We start from the raw sequence: 22,208 nt of genomic DNA on the forward strand, positions 1-22,208 counted from the left end.
TAACCTAACCCTATGTTATGTCAGCAGGGAGCCCCGTACCAGATTTTGTGTTATTTCCTTTCCCCCCCCTCAAAATAGCAGATCCACAAGCTAGTGAGCATTGTAGATCAGCTATTTTCAAATAACATATAGGTTTAACCCTTTGAGACCTGGAACTGTCTCATTTTTAGATGTGAGCTAAAAAGCATTATTTTACACTTTAGGCTATTCAAAAATAGCAGATATACAAGCTCATGAGCTTGTAGATCTGCTATTTTTGAAAAATCGTGAAAATGTGTGCAGATCTTTGAATATATACATATTTTTAAAGCGAACATTTTTAACTCAAATCTTTGCTTCTAGGGGTCCCTGGAACAAGATATTTTGAAGGGGGTCCGTGGCCAAATACATATCATTCTGGGGGTCCTTGACATGAAAAAGATTGAGCACCACTGATATAGAAACACAGGCTTTTCAGAAAACTGTTGAGATTTAGGAGACATGTAGAATCGGTTCAGGTAAAGTGAGCGTGTGGCCTATGATAGTCGCTTCTTGTGGGCTTGTTTTTCATAGACCTGGTTGATTATTTTCACCCCCAGGGGTCCTTGGTTGGGGTTCAAGGGGGTGTGTGTTAAAATGTGTTAATACGGCATCACAATCATTCTGACCACTTTATCCTCTGGCTATTCAAAAATAGCAGATGTACAAGCTCTCAGCTCTCAGCATGTCTGAGAGCTGAGAGCTGTTACATCTGCTATTTTTTTTAATTATTTATTTTTAATCTGGAAAGTGTTTTAAAAATGTTGAATAATTGTTGATTTTTTTTTAATCACAAATCTTCTCTTCTGGTTCTGGGACGTCTCTGGCACAAAGCATTTTCAGATCAGGGTCCAGTGGTGGAAAAAGTACTCAAATTCTATACTTATGTAAAAGTACCAATACTTCAATATAAAAATACTCTGTTGCAAGTAAAAGTCCACAATTCAAAATTTACTTGAGTAAAAGTACAAAAGTATTGGCATCAAAATGTACTTAAAGTACCAAAAGTAAAAGTACTAAACTTTGAGAATAGCTGATCTACAAGCTCACAACGCGTCGCGATAGATCAATCTGGGGGTCCTTCTTTGAGAAGTACAGGCTTGTTTCTCCGCGCTGCAGTGTGAGTTTTCCAGGTCGTAGTTTTGCTGCCAGGCTGCTCTCTGTCTCTCTGTCTCACAGCTGTAAACCTCCATGACGTTTCCCATTCCAGCGCCTTGAAAAGTAACAGCACCCCCAGGCCAAATACCATCCACTTCCTGCCCCAGAACGCAACACTTACACACACAACACACACACACACACACAGGCACAGGCACAGGCACAGGCACAGGCACAGGCACAGGCACAGGCACGCACACACACACACACACACACACGCACGCACGCACGCACGCACGCACGCACGCACGCACGCACGCACGCACGCACGCACACACACACATACACACACGCACGCACGCACGCACACACACACATACACACGCACACGCACGCACGCACACACACACACATACGCACGCACGCACGCACACACACACACACACGCGCGCACGCACTGTTCCGCTGCCAAGAATGACAAGCACTTTAAGTGCTCTGTAGAGGAAGAAGATAAAAGGGCTGAAATCACAAGCATTAAATGGATATTATAAGTCATATTCTTTTGTTACATTAAGTGTTAAATAGCTCTATATTCCCACAGTAAAGTGTTAGTTCAGTAACAGGGCCCCCCCCCCCCCCCCCCCCCCGTCCCCCGTCCCCGTCCCACCCGTCCCACCCGTCTCTCCAGCTCTTTAATAAACAGAACAATACATTTTCAGGTCAGGAGGATACCAATGTCATCCAATGGCGAGAGAACTCAAGCAGGGTACATATGATAAACAAGTGAAATCAGAAGTTATTATAACACACAGAAATGAGCAGACACACAATTGGAAATGGAACGCTATACAAATGAAGCTGATAAATGGGTATAGGAGTCTCTCTCTCTTAAGTACAATTTCGAGGTATTTTTAACTTTTATTGAGTATTTCCAATTTTCTTTACTTTTACTTCTACTCCACTACATCTCAGAGGCAAATATTGTACTTTTACTCCACTACAATTATTTGAAAACTTTAATTACTTTGCAGATATAAATTATTACATTATGAAACATACATTAACCACTTTAGCCCTATTTTATACCTAGGCTATTTTCAAACATTTTTGTACTTTTACTTTTGGTACTTTGAGTACATTTTGATACCAATACTTTTGTACTTTTAATCAAGTACATTTTGAATTCCGGACTTTTACTTGTAACGGAGTATACTTCTGCATTGCAGTATTGATACTTTTACTTGAGTAAAACATTTGAGTACTTTCTCCCACCACGGGACACCCGTCCGCAGCCACAAGCATCAAATGACTTTAGTTGTACTGGATCTCTTCTCCGCCACTATAGTCCCTCCCTAACATTACCGTCTAGTTGTTATTTGTGGACAAAATAGTCAATATATTTACTCACAGTTTTAGTCGTCATAGCTACGTCTTTATTTTGTTTTTGTCAGTGAAAAAAGGAAGTGGACAACATTTTTTCGTCATAGTTTTAGACGACAAAATTAACACTGCTCTCTCTCTCTCTCTTTTTGTGTGTGTGTGTGTGTGTGTGTGTGTGTGTGTGTGTGTGTGTGTGTGTGTGTGTGTGTGTGTGTGTGTGTGTGTGTGTGTGCCAGTGGACACAGAGGGTCTGTCGGGGACTCAGAGTGGCGCTGCGCCCACAGCTGAAGGTAATGACACATTATTTACATCCATTCAGGGAGGGGTTGTTGTTTGTTTCTCTTTTGAACTTGTAAATATACCTTCCAGCTGATGTATTGCCTCATCCGGCCACCAGGACTGCTGTTATCTCCGGGGGGGGGGGGGGGGGGGGGGGTTCCAGACAAATCTACCATTGCAACAAAACAAAAAAATGTCCATGGCAGTTTACGGCCGGTCCCTCTCAATAGAGATTGGATTTCTCTCCCTCCGAAGTTGTGAGGGACCAATCAGGGCCCAGTATTCAAATGTGGGGCGGGTTTATCACTAGAGGAAATGAAGGTTCCATACTAATATGTACACAGTGATATTAGTCTGGCCATGCCAGGCTAGTTAAAATGACCCCGAACATGTTTTAAAGTGAAATATCCCTTTAACCCAAATCGTGAAAATGTGTGCAAATCTTTGAATATATATATATATTTTTTTTTAAAAGCGAACATTTTTTTAACTCAAATCTTTGCTTCTGGGGGGTCCCTGGAACAAAATATTTTGATGGGGGGTCCGCGGCCAAACACATATAATTTTGGGGGTCCTTGACGTGAAAAAAGATTGAGCACCACTGATATAGAAACATTACGTTTTTCAGAATAAACTGTTGAGATTTAGGAGACGTGTAGAATTGGCTTCAGGTCTCAATGGGTTATAACTAAAATGTTAATTGTTTTGCTACGTTTTCCAGGTTATTTCCTAGAGTTCCAGGAGCCGGTGAACAACATCACTCACTTCCAGGGCCAGACGGCCACACTGCACTGCAAGGTGACGGGCAACCCGCGGCCCGCCATCCGCTGGCTGAAGAACGACGCGCCCGTGGTCCAGGAGCAAGGCCGCGTCTCCATACGCAAGACGGAGGCGGGCTCTAAGCTCCGCATCACCGACCTGGACGTGACCGACAGCGGCTTCTACCAATGCGTGGCCTCCAACTCTGTCAAGGTCATCTCGGCCACGGGCGTTCTGATGGTCAAGCTAGGTAGACGCTCACACCTCCCTCATTGTGTCAGGGTTAGGGGGGACATTATAGGCCTTATTATCCTTTTGTTGCAGTGGTTTCCCAAACTGGGGGGGGGGTCCCCAAATAATTTTTTGGGGGTCCCCAGATGATTAGCCCTTTAAGACCGGGGGACGCATCTGTGTAACCACTTTATCCACATTTTATACTTTTGGCTATTCAAAAATAGCAGATCTACAAGCTCATAGCACGGCAGCTTGTAGATCTGCTATTTATTTTTTTTAATCTTGTTTTTTTTGCAAATCTTTGAATATATATATATCTATAAAGCAATTGTTTTTTTGCTCAAATCTTTGCTTCTGGGGGTCCCTGAAACTATTTTTTTTTAGATGGGGGTCCACAGCCAAATACATATCGTTGTGGGGCTCCTTGACACTGACATTAATATTATAGCAACATCAGTGTTTCAGAAAACTGTTTTAAACTGATTTAGAAGACATTTGTAGAATCCCCCAGAAGCAATAACATTTTAGTTAGAAATGCTCGCTTTAAATATATATATATATTCAAAGATTTGCACAAAATTGTTCACGATTTAAAAAAAATAGCAGATCTACAAGCTCATAGCGTCGCACTCGGTGCCGCGCTATGAGCTTGTAGATCTGCTATTTTTGAATAGCCCAAAGAAATCTAAAAATGGCACACAGATGCGTTCCAGGTCTTAAAGGGTTAATGTGCAACATTGTTTTCTCACTCAACAGTAAACAAACCGACATACAGTATAAGTGTATACAGGATCTGTACATTTATAAAGAGACAATCTAAGGACTTGTAAGATCTTTTTTAAAACAAAATTGTCAAATATAATAATAATGGATTTTGTTTATAATGCACTCTTGTGAACATTTGTGAAAATCTCAAAGTGCTACAATAAGCAAATGCATAAAAAAAGTCATCACTCCCCTAAAAAATCTAAGAAACTGAACAAAACATTTATGAAAACAAATATTACCTAAGAGAACATTGTGAAAATAGCCGATCTACAAGCTGCGAGGCATTGTGAGCTAGCTTGTAGATCGACTATTTTCACAATATTTATCTGTGGAACCGAGTCAAACTAAATGTAATGCCCCAAGTGCTTGTCAGGGTGGGGTTCAAATATGGTTATTTTGGGGGGGTCCCCAGTTCAAATATGGTTATTTTGGGGGGGTCCCCAGTTCAAATATGGTTATTTTGGGGGATCCACAGTCAAATATGGTTATTTTGGGGAACCCTGGGTTTATTGAGGTGCTCGGGTGGGGCAGTCACTGGTAAAGTCCCCTTTTTCAGTCCAAAAACAAGGATAGGACTCAAACACATGACATGATGATGGGCCCTAGTGGCTCTATAGTGACAACAAACATGTTAGTGTTGCATCATATTGGTTGTTTATGGGTTTTTTTGGGGGGCGGAGCTTGTTTGATAAACAGAGAGAAACGACTGCATGAAAACGATGTTCCAACGACTTTTTAAACACAACGCTCTCTCTCTCTCCTCCTTCACTCATCACACAGGCCAGCTGCCCACACACAGCCCCGACGAATCGTGAGTAATTACCATGTTTATCTGCTCTCTGTGTGCGTACGTGCGTGCGTGCGTGCGTGCGTGCGTGCGTGCGTGCGTGCGTGCGTGCGTGCGTGTGTGTGTGTGTGTGTGTGTGTGTGTGTGTGTGTGTGTGTGTGTGTGAGGGCCAAAATGTCCGCACAACTATAGTAGAATTTGAGGAACAGATTGTGAGGGCTGTTCCTCACAACACAAATGATTGATTTATGGTCAGAAAGTGTATTTTTGTGTATATTCAGAAAGGTTTCAGGTTGGGGTTTATAGGATTAGGATAAGACATTTAGAGCAGTGGTTGTCAAAGTGGGGTCCTTGGGTGGGTTCCAGGGGGTCCCCAGCTATAGTTAGGAACCAAATGGACCCTTATGGGTCTGTAACTCTGAGAGTGTACAAATGGATCCATTTGTTCCATTTGCACACTCTCAGAGTTAAAGTAACTTGTATAGATTGGGGTCCCAGAGATTAAAAAAGCCATTCAATGGGGGTCCGTAGCCTCATGCATCTCAAACAGGGGGGTCCTTGATATTAAAATGGTTCAGAATCACTGCTATAGCCTTAAAAAATATTCTCTAATGGGGGTCCTTGGCATATCTTTTCAAATGGGGGTCCGCGGGCCAATAAGAGTAAATGTTGGGGTCCTTGACATGACAAACTTTGAGAACCACTGATTTAGAGGTTATGTTGGGGGGGGGGGGGGGGGGGTGGTCCAGTTATTTTCAATGGCGCTGTAAAATGTTGACGTCCTCACAAGTGTAGTATTACATTAGCGTGTGTGTGTGTGTGTGTGTGTGTGTGTCTGTGTGTCTGTGTGTGCGGGCGGGCGCGTGGTGTGTGTGTGTGCGTGCGTGCGTGCGTGTGCGCGTGTGTGTGTGTGTGTGTGTGTGTGTGTGTGTGTGTGTGTGTGTGGTTTGCAGTACATTCCATCCTCTCTAAACACTCCAGTGCAGACATGCCCACTCAAACCACCTCAGTGTGAGCAGCTTTAAAGTCCAGATCCTCACACAATAAACAAGGCAGGTCAGACCTGTGGTGATGATGATGATGATGATGATGATGATGATGATGATGATGATGATGATGCTCTGAACAGATACCAGATTAAACTAGATTACACCAGGCTGTGGTCCTTCCTCTCAGCTGTTCCCTCACAATCCTACTGGAAGCTGGCATCCTCTCTCTCTCTCTCTCTCTCTCTCTCTCTCTCTGTCTGTCTATGTCTATGTCTCTCTCTCTGTCTACGTCTCGCTCTCTTTCTCTGTCTATGTCTATGTCTCTCTCTCTCTGTCTACTGTATGTTTAAGTCTCTCTCTCTCTCTCTCTCTCTCTCTCTCTCTCTCTCTCTCTCTCTCTCTCTCTCTCTCTCTCTCTCTCTCTCTCTCTCTCTCTCTCTCTCTGTCTCTGTCTATGTCTCTCTCTCTGTCTATGTCTCTCTCTCTGTCTATGTCTCTCTCTCTGTCTCTCTGTGGCCAAATTCATATCAATTTGGGGGTCCTTGCCTTGAAAAACATTAAGAGCCACTGTGTTAATGTGCATTGTCCCGTAAATAAACAAATAAAGTCAAGTAAAAATATCAGGGAAAGGTTTATTACATGTATTAGTAATGCAGATACAGATTACAGATAACAACAGCAAACTGAAGCTGATGAATGATGGGGAAATTGATAATAATTGGAAAATAATTATGTGTATTGTTGTAGAGAGAACAACATTGTGTGTATGTATGGTGAGTCCTGACGCCCCCTGGTGGCCGTGTTTTATTTTTAATTTTTTTCAGGACACAAGACAAAGGGTTCTGCCAGCCGTACCGGGGCATCGCATGCGCCCGGTTCATCGGGAACCAGAGCATCTACGTAGAGTCCCTGCAGATGCAAGGAGAGAGCGAGAACCGCATCACAGGTCAGAGAAAAAACAGACGCTCTCCACCGTCCTAGATCACAGATCATCAACCTTTTTCATTTCACGCACTCCCAGTTTGATATGGTCAATCAGACAGTCTGAATCTGAACTGTCTTATAGAGCCGCAGCAGAAGTCCTGTGGCCTCACTGCCGCTAGAGGGCGCTATATATTTGTGTTGAAATCGCCACAGGGGGGGAATCTCAGATCACGTCATATAAGAACTGTGTTCCAAAAATAAACCAATCATCCGGGCGATTTTACTCATATATTGGATCTTGTTTAGTCGATACACTGATTTGTTTTAGCTCTTGCTCATTTGATTTTCCTATTCGTCTCATCTGTTTAAGAAAACAGGTAGCTGATATATTGCACTTTTACCTTAGCGCTAGGTATACTCTTAGTTGCTTGTTTTAGAAGAGAATGCACTTAAGACTTCTGGTGATTAGTAGTTCCCCTTAACTCTGACTGTGTACAAATGGATCCAAATGGACCCTAACGGGTCCATTTGGTTCCATTTGTACACAGTCAGAGTTATAGACTTCTAAGGGTCAATTTAGACCCCCCCTGAAGGAACCCACAGAGTCCCTGGAATCCACTTTGAGAACCACTGCTCTAGCGGCAGTGACGTCAGACTTCGGTGCTCTATATAAAAAAAACAGCCTGCTTGGCAAAAGCTACAGGCTAGTGATGCTCTTTAATTCTTTAATTCAAGGTTTATTTTGTAAATTCATGTGGTGTGCTGCATGCTGAAATGTTTTGGTTCTGTGTCATTTATTGGACTTATTTTGGGGGGGGGGGCACAGCCTGAAAGGTTTGGGAACCCTGTCACGGTGCGACGCAGAGAAGTGTAGGACCCAAGCCCAGACAGTACGATTCAGATGCAGGGGGGGTTTATTAATTAAACAGGGAATATAACGACAACCCTAGGTAACTGACTGACAACATTAAGGCACCAACACATAGTGAAAACAGAGGGCCATATAAATAGACAGGGACTAACTAGGCACAGGTGAGAACCAAGGACAATTAACACATGATTGGCTGGAACAGAACAAGACACAGGTGAACTATACGATTGCGAAGACATACCGGTGAGACAAGACAGGAAGCAACAACTAGGTCACAGACAGGAAACACCACGACAACACTACATACTAAAGGTACCAGGAGAACATCAGGGCAAAAGGCAACAACAGAGTAACATGAATACAACCGGAACGGTACGAAGAATGGCCTAAACAGGCCTAAAGGGTCCAATACCATGTGAGGTCAGTCAAGGGCTAAATAATGAAGTCACAGTCCACGGCCCGAGGAGCGGACCGCGACAAACCCTTGATCTACACACTGTAAAATGCTCAGCGTTCATCTTTATTCTGAGAGTGTACAAATGGCTGCATCGCATGGTGTTTGTTTGATGTTCGTCATAATCATGGCTCTATAATGTCTTCTCTTCCCCGCCATGCAGCTGCTTTCACCATGATCGGGACGTCCACTCAGCTGTCGGACCAGTGCTCCAAGTTCGCCATCCCGTCCTTCTGCCACTACGTGTTCCCGCTGTGCGAGGAGACCGCGCGCGGCCCGCGGAAACGCCAGGTTGGTGCACACACACCAGCAGCATGTGATGAAGACGATGTTCTGAACATCATTCACATGTCTGAGTTCAGAGTTTGAATCAATGTGGAATTATGTACAGGATGTCATTTGCATACGAATGTGAGGAGACTTCAATTAACTGGGACTTAAAAGAAAAATCCTCTCTTTTGCCAGCTAGTGATCACCCTCCCCTGTGCCAATGTTGGCACCCGTGCCTAAGGTTGCCTACCCCTGCTGTATGCTATCTGTGTGTACGTAGATATTAGGGGTGTCACAATATATCAATATTTTTCAAATTCTTTTCAAACATTTGAATTTCTTTTTCAAATGTTTTTTTTTTCTGGTTGAAGTTACAGGAACATATGAAATGTAAGCTTATACCATAATCACAGAAATCATTAATCATGTCTTCCATCATACTATACTGTAGGGCTTTTAGAGAGAAATCAGTCGCTTTCAGTCCAGCTGATGCTCGTTGATGCTCGTTAATGTTGCTGCGTCAAGGCCATTATGTTCCTGCATTGTCAACTGTATTTTAGAATATTCTATTCTATGATAGCCTAAAAGTGACCCTCTCTGGTATTATAGATTTTTGGTTTGAGCCGTTGTTGGAAATAACTAGGCCACACTTGGTTGGTAAAGTGCTTAACCCATTAAGACATGAAGCCGATTCTACAAATGTCTTCTAAATCCCAACAGTATTCCAAAAAAACGTATGTTTATATATTCTATAGTGGTTCTCAAACCTTTTCATGTCAAGGACCCCCAAAATTATATCTATTTGGCCGCCGACCCCCATCTAAAAATATTTTGTTCCAGGGACCCCCCCAGAAGCAAAGATTTGAGTTAAAATGTTTGCTTTAAAACAATATATATTCAAAGATTTGCACACATTTTCACGATTTTTCAAAAATAGCCAAAGAAATCTAAAGTGACACAGGTTTTAATGGGTAAAAGTGCTTTATAAATAAAGCTCTTTAAAACTGAAGATGATGGCCAATGTTGATCCCGTCGTAAAAATGTGTGTATCGTGACACCCCTAGTATATATACGTAAAACATATATAGTTTACAGCCATAAAGCTGTGATGATGTGACAGTAACAGTGATTGTGACTGTACGGAGTTGTGATGGTGGTGCTTCTCGTTCTCAGCTGTGTCGGGACGAGTGCGAGGCCCTGGAGAACGACCTGTGCCTGTCGGAGTACACCATCGCCCGCTCCAACCCCATGATCCTCATGCAGCTGGACCTGCCACGCTGCCCCCTGCTGCCACACCCCGGAACGCGCGACGCCGCCAACTGCATGCGGATAGGAATACCCATGGAGAAGCTGGACCCTTGTAGGTTCCCCCCCCGCCCCACACACACACACACACACACAAATATTTTGAAAATAACAGATCTACAAGCTCACAATAGGTCGCATCGCAACGCATTGTGAGCTTGTAGATCTGCTATTTTCAAATGGTCTAAATGTATGCTGAAGTAGTTAATGTATGTTTTGTAATAATATTAAAAATCTACAAAGTAACTAGTAAAGTATTCAAATAACTGTAGTGGTACAATATTTGCTCTGATGTAGTGGAGTAGAAGAAAAAGTACTGAAAATTGCAACTTAAAGGTAGGGTAAGTGATTTGCGTTGGTTAAAATAATTGTTAAATAGCTCTATATTCTGATAGTACTCATTGCTATAGAGTGTTTGTTCAGTATTAGGAGTCTCCTTGTCTCTCCACCTCTTTATTAAACAGAAAATGCATTTTCGTTTCAGTTTCAGTTTCATTTCCAATTTTATCCAACCAGGACAGAGAACTCGATCAGGATACAGATTAAACAAGTGAAATTGGAAGTGATGACACTAAGAAATGAGCAGACAAAATTGGAACTGGAACACTATACAAATTAAGCTTAAAAAATTGTACTTTCTCCTGATTGGTTGAGATTTTGACACCTACCGAAAAATGTATTTTCTGTTTATTAAAGAGCTGGAGAGACGGGGAGACATCTGTTACTGAACAAACACTCTATAGCAATGATTAATATCAGAATATAGTATTCTAACCTTTTAACAAAATACTTTTTGTTTTCACCCAAAAATATCACTTACCCTACCTTTAAGTAAAAAATACCTCAAAATTGTTCTTAAAGGACGACTTCACCCATTTTCAACCTATCCTCATATAATAGGTCCTCACTAATGCTCATGGTAAAATGGTACCATTTTTTTCTACTCGGCATGTGTCTCATAGGAGGGCTGTGGACAGTCCAGAAACTCGTCTACCAGTGACATCATTGTTAGACATCATTGTTTTTCTTCTTCCAACAACATTTAAAAAAATGTATTTAGATTGGTATTAACTCGAGATCAATGGCTTCTATTATTGCATTGCAACTTTCCAGGAATAGAAAGCCTGCAGTTTCTATTAGCTTGGATTTCCCATCGATGATGTCACTGGTAGACGGGTTTCTGAACTGTCCACAGCCCTCCTCTGAGACACAGCCAGAGTAGAACAGAAATGGTGCCGTGTTATCATGAGCATTAGTGAGGAGCAATTATACGAAGATAGGTTGAAAATGGGTGGAAGAAGTCGTCCTTTTAAGTACAGTACTTGAGTAAATGTACTTAGTTACTTTCCACCATTGACACTACCTGTGTGTGTTGTTCCACAGTCTCCAGGTCCTCAGACCACAGCTGCTACAACGGCAGCGGCGCAGACTACCACGGCACCGCGGGCGTCACCCGCTCGGGCTACACGTGCCAGCCCTGGATGTCCCAGTACCCCCACAGCCACCACCTCACCCCCGCCGAGTACCCCGAGCTGCGGGGCGGACACAACTTCTGCCGCAACCCGGGCGGCCAGATGGAGGGACCGTGGTGCTTCACGCTGGACGCCCAGGTCAGGGTGGACCTGTGTGACATACACCCCTGCAGTAAGTACTGTTACTTTAAGTTACTAGACCATACCCGGTCGACGCATCCGTGGGGGGATATGCGCACATGATCTGGCAACCCGGGAGGCAGTTCGTCCCATAGCTGGGCAGCCCCGTAACCATGGCGACAGTGGAATAACATGTTTTGAGATGGGGGTCCGCGCCAAATACTAATTAATTTGGGGTCCTTGACATTAAAAGGTTTGTGTGTGTGTGTGTGTGTGTGTGTGTGTGTGTGTGTGTGTGTGTGTGTGTGTGTGTGTGTGTGTGTGTGTGTGTGTGTGTGTGTGTGTGTCACACTTTGTTTTTAACTTCCATGTTTAGCTCCTCACGGCCTTTTGAACAGCTTTCTTTTCTTTATTAACGTGTATGAAAACAGGGCAAATCAACTGGGGCTTAAAGGGATAGTACACCAAAAAAATATATACTTTTTTTCTATTGATTAGTCACCCCATGGAGACTTGAAGTCATGGATATTTTTTTTGTTTTTGCCAATAACCAATAGCCAATAATTTGATGACCGGCAGCGGTTCCGGTAGGAGACACAAAGGAGACCCTTTTTCACAAAAAGAAGTCATTTTGGGGGTGAACTATCCCTTTAATTGCTTCCATTGTGGTCCTACAGTATATGCTCAATTCATCGTACAAGTGCATTCGATACGAAACGTGTCTCTTTGACTCTGCAGGGCCTCCAGACAACATCCGGAAGGAGATCCTGTACATCCTGGTGCCCAGCATCGCCATCCCGCTGGTGATCGCGTGTCTCTTCTTCCTGGTCTACATGTGTCGCAACAAGCAGAAGGAGTCCAGCGACAGCCCGCGCCGCCAGCTCACCGGCTCCCCCGTCAGCCAGGACATGGAACTGCCCTTCCTCAACCAGCAGAAGCATCCGGTACGGCGGGCGGCCGCCTTTTCTTTGTCTTATTACATTTCAAGGCCCCCCCCCCCAGTGTCGTTATGCATTAACCCATTAAGACCTGAGGCGATTCTTAAAAATGTTTTCTAAATAAACTGTTTTTTGAAAAAAATCAACAACAAAAAAATCAAGATTTTTCAAAAATAGCAGATCTACAAGTTCATAGCGCGGCACCGAGTGCCGCGTATAGCTGCTGCTATTTTTGAATAGCCAAAGAAATCTAAAGTGACACAGATGCGTTCCAGGTATTAATGGGTTAAAGAAGCAATGGACACGGAATAGCAGATCTAGAAGCTCACGCTGCATCGCGATGGGACGTGGTGTGTGTAGCTTGTAGATCAGCTATTTTATTATTAAGTATTTGCCACTCGAAAAATCTAGATTTTTTTTAAGACAGGGTGCCGTGATTTTCAGTGACCCCCCCCCCCCTAAAACATAATCATCAGGTATTATGGTTATACTAGGAGGAAGATTCTTTTCAAAAAAGTGTACAGAAATTGTTAAAATTATGTTTTTATGTGGACACGCCTCCAGTTCATTAAGTATACCTGGTTCTCACCTTAGCACCTCCTCCACCACCTTAGCACCACCCACCTGTCCTAGTTGTGTTATGATAATGAGGGGGAGGGTATGTTTTTACTGTGTCATTAAAGTGCTGTTTCTCTATTGGCACGTTTGACCCTCAAGGTTTCAGCCTCCAGGTAGAAACTCAAAGTAGTCAGAGAAGACATAAAACACCATAAAAACACCACCAGGGGGGCTTAATGAAGTTCTATCAACTTCATAGACACATGAAAAACAGAAAAGGTTCAAAACCATGGCACCGCCTCTTTAAGATTTTGAAAAATCATGAAAGATTTTAAAGAATCTTGATGATCTGCGAATGTTTTGTTTTTAAAGAAAAGCATATATTTAAAAAACACTTTTTATATATATATATATTGTGGAAGAATCTTGGAAATGTTGGCCTGTAATGACACGCCCCAAAATAGGGACTCTATGTTAAAAGTGGAACGCATCTGTGTCACTTTAGATTCCTTTGGCTATTCAAAAATAGCAGATCTACAAGCTCATAGCGCGGCACCGAGTGCCGCGCTATGAGCTTGTAGATCTGCTTTTTTTGAAAAATCTCGGAGAAAAAACAATGTTTGGATTTATTTTTATTTTTTTAAACTGTTAGGATTTAGAAAACATTTTTAAGAATGGCCTCAGGTCTTAATGGGTTAAAGAGTGAACTACTACTAGTCAGTGTGGTTGACAGACCTCTTCATGTGTGTGTGTGTGTGTGTGTGTGTGTGTCCAGGCCAAGCTGAGGGAGATCGGTTTGGCCGCCGTGCGTTTCATGGAGGAGCTCGGCGAGGACCGATTCGGCAAGATCTACAAAGCCCACCTGTACGGAACGGTGCCCGGCGAGCAGGCCCAGGCAAGCACATTTTACAATTCAGCATTTCTTCACATTCGTTTGAATTTTTCTTATGTCCTTTTTTTGTTTTTCTTTGCTAGTTTATCTGAAAATGTTTTGTGCCAGAGACCCTCAGAAGAGGACATTTGTGTTAACACATTCCACGCCAGAGTTTAATATCATAATGTACTCACCAGTGCCGGCGATTTATTGTTGTTTTTTAGTTTTTTTCACGTCGCCACAGACCTCGCTAAATCCCTTATGATCGCGCGTTAAACTGTTTGTAGACACACAGGGTAGCTGTGTGTGTGAGTGGCCCAGAGGAGACCGTTTCAATCGGCGACATTCCATTTTGCAGTCGTCACAGTTTCTGTTAGACAGCGTTCAGCGCGGAGAAAAGATAATGGCGGATTAGGGGAAGCTTTAGAGCGGCTGCGGATGGGAACGAAAATCTTCGATTGACATTCATTTCCGTTTCCGGTGTGCTGCAATGAAATGTGTCACTGCGAGAGAGAGAAAAAAAAAAAGACCACTTCGCGTAGATCTGCGCGACTGGCGCGCGATGTGTTAAAAATGCTAAATGATTCAAGATTATTTTTTTTTAAACAATAAAAAATAGCTGATGTACGAGCTTGTAGATCTGCTGCTTTTGAATAGCCAACGTATTAAGCGTGGATAAAGTGGTTAAAATGATGGTGATGCTGTATTAACCATTTTGCTGGGGAACCCCTTCAAGGACCCCTGGGGGTCCCCGGACCCCACTTTGAGAACCACTGAGTTAGACGTTTCAAATATAGCGTAAACAGCCTACGACCTACAAGCTGCTATTTTCACTATTATTGATATTTTTTGTGAAAAAGTTCTGGGGAAAAATATGGTAACAGTTTGTGGGTGAAATGTCATACCGTCTGTCTCCAGGTGGTGGCGGTGAAGACGCTGAAGGACAAGGACGACGGCGGCGCTCTGCTGGAAGAGTTCCGGCGCGAGGCGGCGGCTCGGTCCCGCCTCCAGCACGCCAACGTGGTCCACCTGCTGGGCGTGGTCACCAAGGAGCAGCCAATCAGCATGCTCTTCGGCTACTCGCCGCTGGGCGACCTGCACGAGTTCCTGGTGACGCGCTCGCCGCACTCGGACGTGGGCGGCGGCGGCAGCTCGGACGACGGCCGCACGGTCCGGTCCACGCTGGAGCAGGCCGACTTCCTGCTGATCGCCACGCAGATCGCCGCCGGCATGGAGTTCCTGTCCACGCACAACGTGGTCCACAAGGACCTGGCCGCGCGCAACGTCCTGGTCTACGACAAGCTCTGCGTCAAGATCCTGGACCTGGGCCTGGTGCGGGACGTCTACTCGGCCGACTACTGCAACATCATGGGCGCCAGTCCCTTCCCCATCCGCTGGATGGCGCCGGAGGCCATCGCCTACGGTACGGGTGTAGAGCTGTGGATTAAAGCGGCACTATGTCACTTATTTTTTTTATGAATAAAATGTCATTTTTATCCAATCTGTATGGTAGAGTATGTTAATACAATATAACTTACTAGACCATACCCGGTGAAGGGCGCAGGCGAAAGTAGTTGCAAACTTGGGGTTAATGCACGTCCTGTCGCGCGGTTTCTCCCCCGCACGCGTCCCGTCGCGGCGCCCCCCCCCCTCCTACCCCCGTGGGTCCCGTCGCGGCACCCCCCGGCCCACGGTCACCCCTCCCCACGGGCGTATATATATATATCAGCACGGAGAATGGCGTAGGCATGTTACTCGCCCCCCCCCTCGCCCCGGGTCCCGTCGCAAGCACACACACACACACACACACACACACACACACACACACACACACACACAGACACACACACACACACACACACACACACACACACACACACACACACACACACACACACACACACACACACACACACAGACACACACACACACACACACACACACACACACACACACACACACACACACACACACACAGAGATCGTGCAGCGCGTTTGTTTAGATCCAAGTGATTATCAATGATAGCGGCTACACCAGGCGCGCGGATACGCCAGTCCCCCATACGCAGACTTTTAAAATAGGACTGGATCTAAAAGTGCGCGTGTACTGTGCATATGTGCATCGTGTGTGCGAAAAAAAGTCTGCTGTGTTTCCACTTTCCACAGTAAATGCACTCAGAGAGTGGGCAGGGTCTATGGTGTTCAAGGAGTGCAGTTGCCATGTAGGCATATTGTAAGCGGTTTAGGGGCAATATTGGTGGTATTGTGTTTTGGCGTTGGTTGTGAAAGTGCAGGTGGGTGTGGGGACGCGTTGTGAGCTTGTAGATCGGCTGTTTTCCAAGAGGCAAGGTATATGTGTGAAGGTGCTTCGTTTGGCCTTCTTTTCATCGACCTCGTTGCTTGTAGGGTTCGTTTTGGTTTGGCCTTGTTTTCATAGACCTCGCTGCTTGTTTCTCTCGCGAAACCTGGCAACGACGCATGCGCAGTTTGATCAAGAGTCGACCCGAGACACAAGACAGCTACCACCGTCCTACCACCGTCCGTGAGGTTACTAGAATTATAGCAGGATGATGATTATTTGATTAAACTATTAGATCACTGTATTAAATGATTGATCGTGTCGTATAGGTAAGTTCTCCACGGACTCAGACGTGTGGTCGTACGGCGTGGTGATGTGGGAGGTGTTCAGCTACGGCCTGCAGCCGTACTGCGGCTGCTCCAACCAGGACGTGATGGAGATGGTGCGCGCTCACCAGCTGCTGGCCTGTCCCGACGACTGTCCCGCCTGGACCTACGCCCTCATGCTGGAGTGCTGGAACGAGTTCCCCGCCAGGTTAGCAGCGTCACGCATGTTTTACTCTCATTAACCTAACCCGCCAGGTTAGCATGTTTTACTCTCATTAACCTAACCCGCCAGGTTAGCAGCGTCACGCATGTTTTACTTTCATTAACCTAACCCACCAGGTTAGCAGCGTTAGCATGTTTTACTGTTTTACATTTTGTGTTCTCACTTTGAGTTTTTTATTCATTTTTAATTTTGTTTGGACTATTTGTTTTCGGTTTCAGGTTTGGATACATTTAGTAAGGGAGGGAGTTAGTAATAAGGGAACATAAGGCAGTAGGGAGTTACTAATAAGGGAACATAAGGCAGTAGGGAGTTACTAATAAGGGAACATAAGGCAGTAGGGAGTTACTAATAAGGGAACATAATGCAGAACATAAGTCAGTAATAAGGGAGCAAAATAAATCCATCAAAGGCACCGTTTACTTCACATGTGTGATGTATTTATTTAAGTTTTGGTTGGTTTTATCTAACTGTATTACCCCTGCTTCCCCACCAGGAGGCCGGGCTTCAAGGACATCCACGCGCGGCTGCGCGCCTGGGAGAGCCTCAGCAACTACACCACGGGCTCGGCCCAGAGCTCCGGCACCAACAGCCACACCACACAGACCAGCTCTCTGAGCACCAGCCCCGTCAGCAACGTCAGCAGCATCACCGCCGGGGGGGGCCCGGGGGCCAACGGCGGCTCGCGCTACGCCAGCCCCAAGAAGTGCGGCGGCGGCATGCCGTTCCCCCCCCAGGCCCAGTTCATGCAGATGAAGGGCCCCCCCATGCAGCACCGGCCCATGGGGCCCCCCCAGCTCTACATCCCCGTCAACGGGTACCAGCCCATGCCCCATGCCTACCCCTACATGCAGAACCTGTACTCCATGCAGATGCCCATGCCCATGCAGCACCAGCAGATGTCCCACCAGCCCGCCGCGGCCCACCACCACCACCACCACCCGCGGGTAGCCCACCACCCTCAGATGGCGGTCAACAACAACAAGGCGGGCTCGCACCACAGCGGCAGCCACAGCGGCTCCACCTCCACGGGCTACGTGACCACGGGGCCGTCCAGCGCGGCGGAGCGCGCCGTCCTCCTGCTCGACGACGACCGCAAGGAGGCCGACGACGCCAACGGCGCCGGCGGCGAGGGCTGGGGCGACGAGGCGGCGGCGGCGACGGCGGCAGCGTCCCGCAAAGGGCCGGAGCCCAGCGAGGACTTATCGCTGCCCGAGACGGAACTGCTGGGCGACGGCGAGCCGCAACAGACTGGCGTTCAGGAGGAGGAGACGTCCTGCACGACGGAGGCGTAGAAGCTTAGTTTTGTACTTCGTCGCATTGACAATGTTGCGCAACCGGAAATAGCCGATCGGCGAGGCCACGCGTCACGTCGCGGAATGCGACGGGTTGTGCGCTCGCCCATCTGCTGTTTGCTGAGTGATGCCCGAAGTATGACGAAGGATAATTCTGGCTTCTTTTTAAGCGTTTTGTTTGGCCGACAAATGGAACAGAGGGGGAACAAAAGCTTAAATGTGACACGAGCTCCGCTCGCTTGGGGAGAAACGAGGAGAAAGGCAGTGAAGGGAACGCTTTGCAACTGAACGGTTTACCGTAGCTCTGGCTGATGCTTTGGACAGCAAAGGACGTCCAAAAAAAACCCAAAAAAACCTTAGACCCTTGTGTCGAAACGTACGAAAAAAAAGGTACCCTTACAACTCCTTAAAGAAAAGGCCAAAGAGGAAGCAACATGTTGTTTTGGTTTGAATGAACAATGTTGCAAAGCCAAGACAAGAACAATTTCTACTCTTACTGTTCAGCAGACATTTTGCTCTCTGGCCAGGATTCCTTAAACACAAGTTGCCTCCATATCAGTAGGACAGAACATTACAGATTATTGTTACTGCGGTTTTATGGAAGATGGAGTTGGAGTCTAACAGCAGTCAGGTCCAAACGAAACGAGACACGTTGTAGAATGTATGATGATTAGAACCTGGATACGATTTAGCAACGTATTTATTTAATGACTATGGAAGTGATAACTGAAGTTATGTTGTTCACAGACAGACAGACAGACAGACAGACAGACAGGGGTAATTACAGTGTTTTGAGACAAAAACATGTTTCTATGTTTATATATTCTTTTAAATTGGAGTGCCACTTTTTTAAGAAGTGGAATATTTTAATGAGTAATACTTTCAAACTCTCAAAATATTTCTCAACCTTTTGTAATTTCAAGGACCCCAGTTTGATATGCATTAATTAGTTAATAATGATATGCCTTAATTAGTTAATAATGATATGCATTAATTAGTTAACAATGATATGCATTAATTAGTTAATAATGATATGCCTTAATTAGTTAATAATGATATGCATTAATTAGTTAATAATGATATGCATTAATTAGTTAATAATGATATGCATTCATTAGGCCACAGGCCCTCATTTGACTTGAATCCTCAGTGTTAATTCAACTCTCAAAGGTACTACAGACATATGCATATATAAGTTTTAAAGGTGGTGTAAGTGTTTTTGTTAAGATAAGTGTTAAATAGCTCTACATTCCCATGGTATTATTCAGAGTGTTTGTTCAGTAACAGGGGTCTCCACGTCTCTCTGGCTTTTTGGTAGATAACAGAAAATAAATGTTCAGGTCAGGGTGCCACAGGTTGAACATGTGAAAGTGGACCTGATGGAACACTATGAAAGTGAAGCTGATAATGGGTTCTCTAATCCTGATTGGATGAAATTGGGACAACCAACCTGAACATGTATGGTCTGTTTAACCCATTAAGACCTGGAACTGTGTCATTTTTAGATTTGAGCTAAAAAGCATTATTTTACACTTTGGGCTATTCAAAAATAGCAGATATACAAGCTCATAGCGCGGCACCGAGTGCCGCGCTACGAGCTTGTAGATCTGCTATTTTTGAAAAATCGTGAAAATGTGTGCAAATCTTTGAATATATATATATTTTAAAGCGAACATTTTTAACTCAAATCTTTGCTTCTAGGGGTCCCTGGAACAAAATATTTCGATGGGGGTCCGCGGCCAAAAACATATCATTTTGGGGGTCCTTGACATGAAAAAGATTGAGCACCACTGATATAGAAACATACGTTTTTCAGAAAACTGTTGAGATTTAGGAGACATGTAGAATCGGCTTCAGGTCTCAATGGGTTAATAAAGAGCTGGAGAGACGGGGAGACTCCTGTTACTGAACACAACACTATGTCGTTTTTGTGTTTTTATGATCTGTTTTATACTGTATGACAAAGTGCCAAACGTCAAATTTCCATTTCATGTCAAATGTAATGGATAATAAAGTTTTCTTTATCTTTATAGCGGTGTTTCTCCAATGGCTGAACGAGAAAAGTGTAAAAAGGAAGAATTAATTTGACTGTTATGATTCATGATAACGCAGTGACAAACGTTGTTTTTTTGTCAACAGCTGTACGACTGCTATTGCATAGCAAAGCAATACTTATTTGCACATTACTTGGGTATATTGATACCAAAAGACACGCATCTGTGTCATTTTAAGATTTATTTGGCTATTCAAAAATAGCAGATATACAAGCTCATAGCGCAGCACTGAGTGCCGCGCTATGAGCTCGTAGATCTGCTATTTTTTTTAAATAAATGGTGAAAATGTGTGCAAATCTTTGAATATATATATACATTTTTAACTCAAATCTTTGCTTCTGGGGGTCCCTGGAACAAAATATTTTGAGATGGAACAGGGCTTTAACTTTGGTTTTAACCAAAAAAGTGTCACTTACACTACCTTTAATATTCATGACAGCGATTCCAGGACACCAAAGACTGTTCAGTGTTATGCTTCCTTTATACTTTGGCGTACGATGGTGTCACGTGGTGTAAATATCAGATCTTCAAGCTCACAACGTGTCACCGATAGTGTGTAAAATAAACAGAAAACATGAATTAACACAACACCGATGTCTTGCTGTTAAGCAAGTCTATGAAGCTATCTATGAAATGTACCGAGGGGTCCCTGCTTCATCTCTCTCTCAGCTATGGGGTCCTTGGCCTGAAAAACGTTGAAGACCCCTGGACTAAACTAAGATAGTTGTTGAATACTAATGGAATTCAAGAGAATCATCAAAACGCATGAGTGAGGGGGGGAGGGGAATACCAAAACGCTCGCCCCCCAAAACACATTCGCCCCGGGCGCAAATCCGGCGACCTCGGAAAGGACTTAACCTCAGTAAAACTATGCCTAACCCCTAAACCTATTCCTAACCCTATATCCTCAGTAAAACTATGCCTAACCCCTAAACCTATTTCTAACCCTATATCCTCAGTAAAACAAACGCAAGAATACAAGAACCGCCCGAGCGAGCGGTCGGTCGGCGGAAAGTCGGTGGAAAAGAATGGGGGCGAGCGTGTTTTGGGGCGAGCCTTCCGGTTACCTGGGGAGGGTAATGTCAGCGTGAGACACAACATAGTTGGAAACGGCTGGTGTAACTTATCACAACTGCCAAAGCAGTCATAATATTACAGTTTTTTAACCCAAGTAACTTTGAGTTACTACGTTAACAATTAGACAGAGAGAGACTATATGAAGACTATAATTTATTTGACATATAATAGGAGGTTGTCACATACGGGGGGGAGGGGGGGGGATAACAGATCTACAAGCTATCAACACGTTGCGATCTTTTAAAGCAACATGCGCCCTCTCGCAAAATTATGACGGAAGAGTTGGGGTGGCAAAAGCATTCATATAAAATATCTTGTATTGTAACGAGTTCCTCTTGATAACAAGTGAACAGCTTTCCCCACGATAACAGAACACAGACAATACACTAGCATAGGGCCCTGTGGGACCCCGGTCAACCATACATGGGGTCTAAGTGGTTAAAATAAGTAATAAGTAACTAAGTCACGTATTACTCTGCCTGAGTAACTCGCCCAACACTGCCTAAATACCATAGAATGTTCAGGGAAAAGACCTATGTAGCAAATGTCTCCTCCACTAGCGTTAGAGCGGTTTGTATTTAAACTATTACTTTTGATACTGTCGTTGTTTATACCATTTTGTAATTTATATAATAAGGACACTTTTATTTTGTATTTTTCATGTGTTAAATATTATTAAGCCTGGTGATATTACAATGCTTTTTTGTAAGCAGTTATAATAATATGCTAACCATTATAATGTGTTCTACCATAGAGTATTGAATAAAGTCCCAATGAAGACAACGGCGATGATCTTTTTAAGTTGTTGTGATGTGTTATTATTAAGCCGTAAAACCCATA

The 22,208-nt window shown here is 44.3% G+C and overlaps 2 protein-coding genes across 2 annotated transcripts in view; one reads left to right on the forward strand and one right to left on the reverse strand.

The window, feature by feature from the left end:
• Window positions 1-22,208, reverse strand: part of LOC311037333 (uncharacterized protein) — a gene marked incomplete at both ends in the record, with an annotated part of 559,758 nt that overhangs the window by 104,810 nt on the left and 432,740 nt on the right. The gene's annotated exons all lie outside the window — the stretch shown is intronic.
• ror2 (receptor tyrosine kinase-like orphan receptor 2) lies at window positions 1,861-20,267 on the forward strand (the record flags this gene model as incomplete). The annotated part of the gene is made up of 14 exons (XM_084046325.1): window positions 1,861-1,882; window positions 2,733-2,786; window positions 3,497-3,784; window positions 5,317-5,347; window positions 7,137-7,258; window positions 8,725-8,852; window positions 10,005-10,191; window positions 11,520-11,780; window positions 12,467-12,672; window positions 14,000-14,119; window positions 15,017-15,521; window positions 16,726-16,930; window positions 17,439-19,695; window positions 20,095-20,267. 13 exons carry the CDS (start codon window positions 1,861-1,863, stop codon window positions 18,235-18,237), a joined length of 2,928 nt encoding a protein of 975 aa, XP_083902451.1. The 3' UTR covers window positions 18,238-19,695; window positions 20,095-20,267.

This window comes from Gymnoscopelus microlampas (assembly GCF_963454915.1).
Source record: "Gymnoscopelus microlampas genome assembly, chromosome: 21".
NCBI classification, from domain to species: domain Eukaryota; kingdom Metazoa; phylum Chordata; class Actinopteri; order Myctophiformes; family Myctophidae; genus Gymnoscopelus; species Gymnoscopelus microlampas.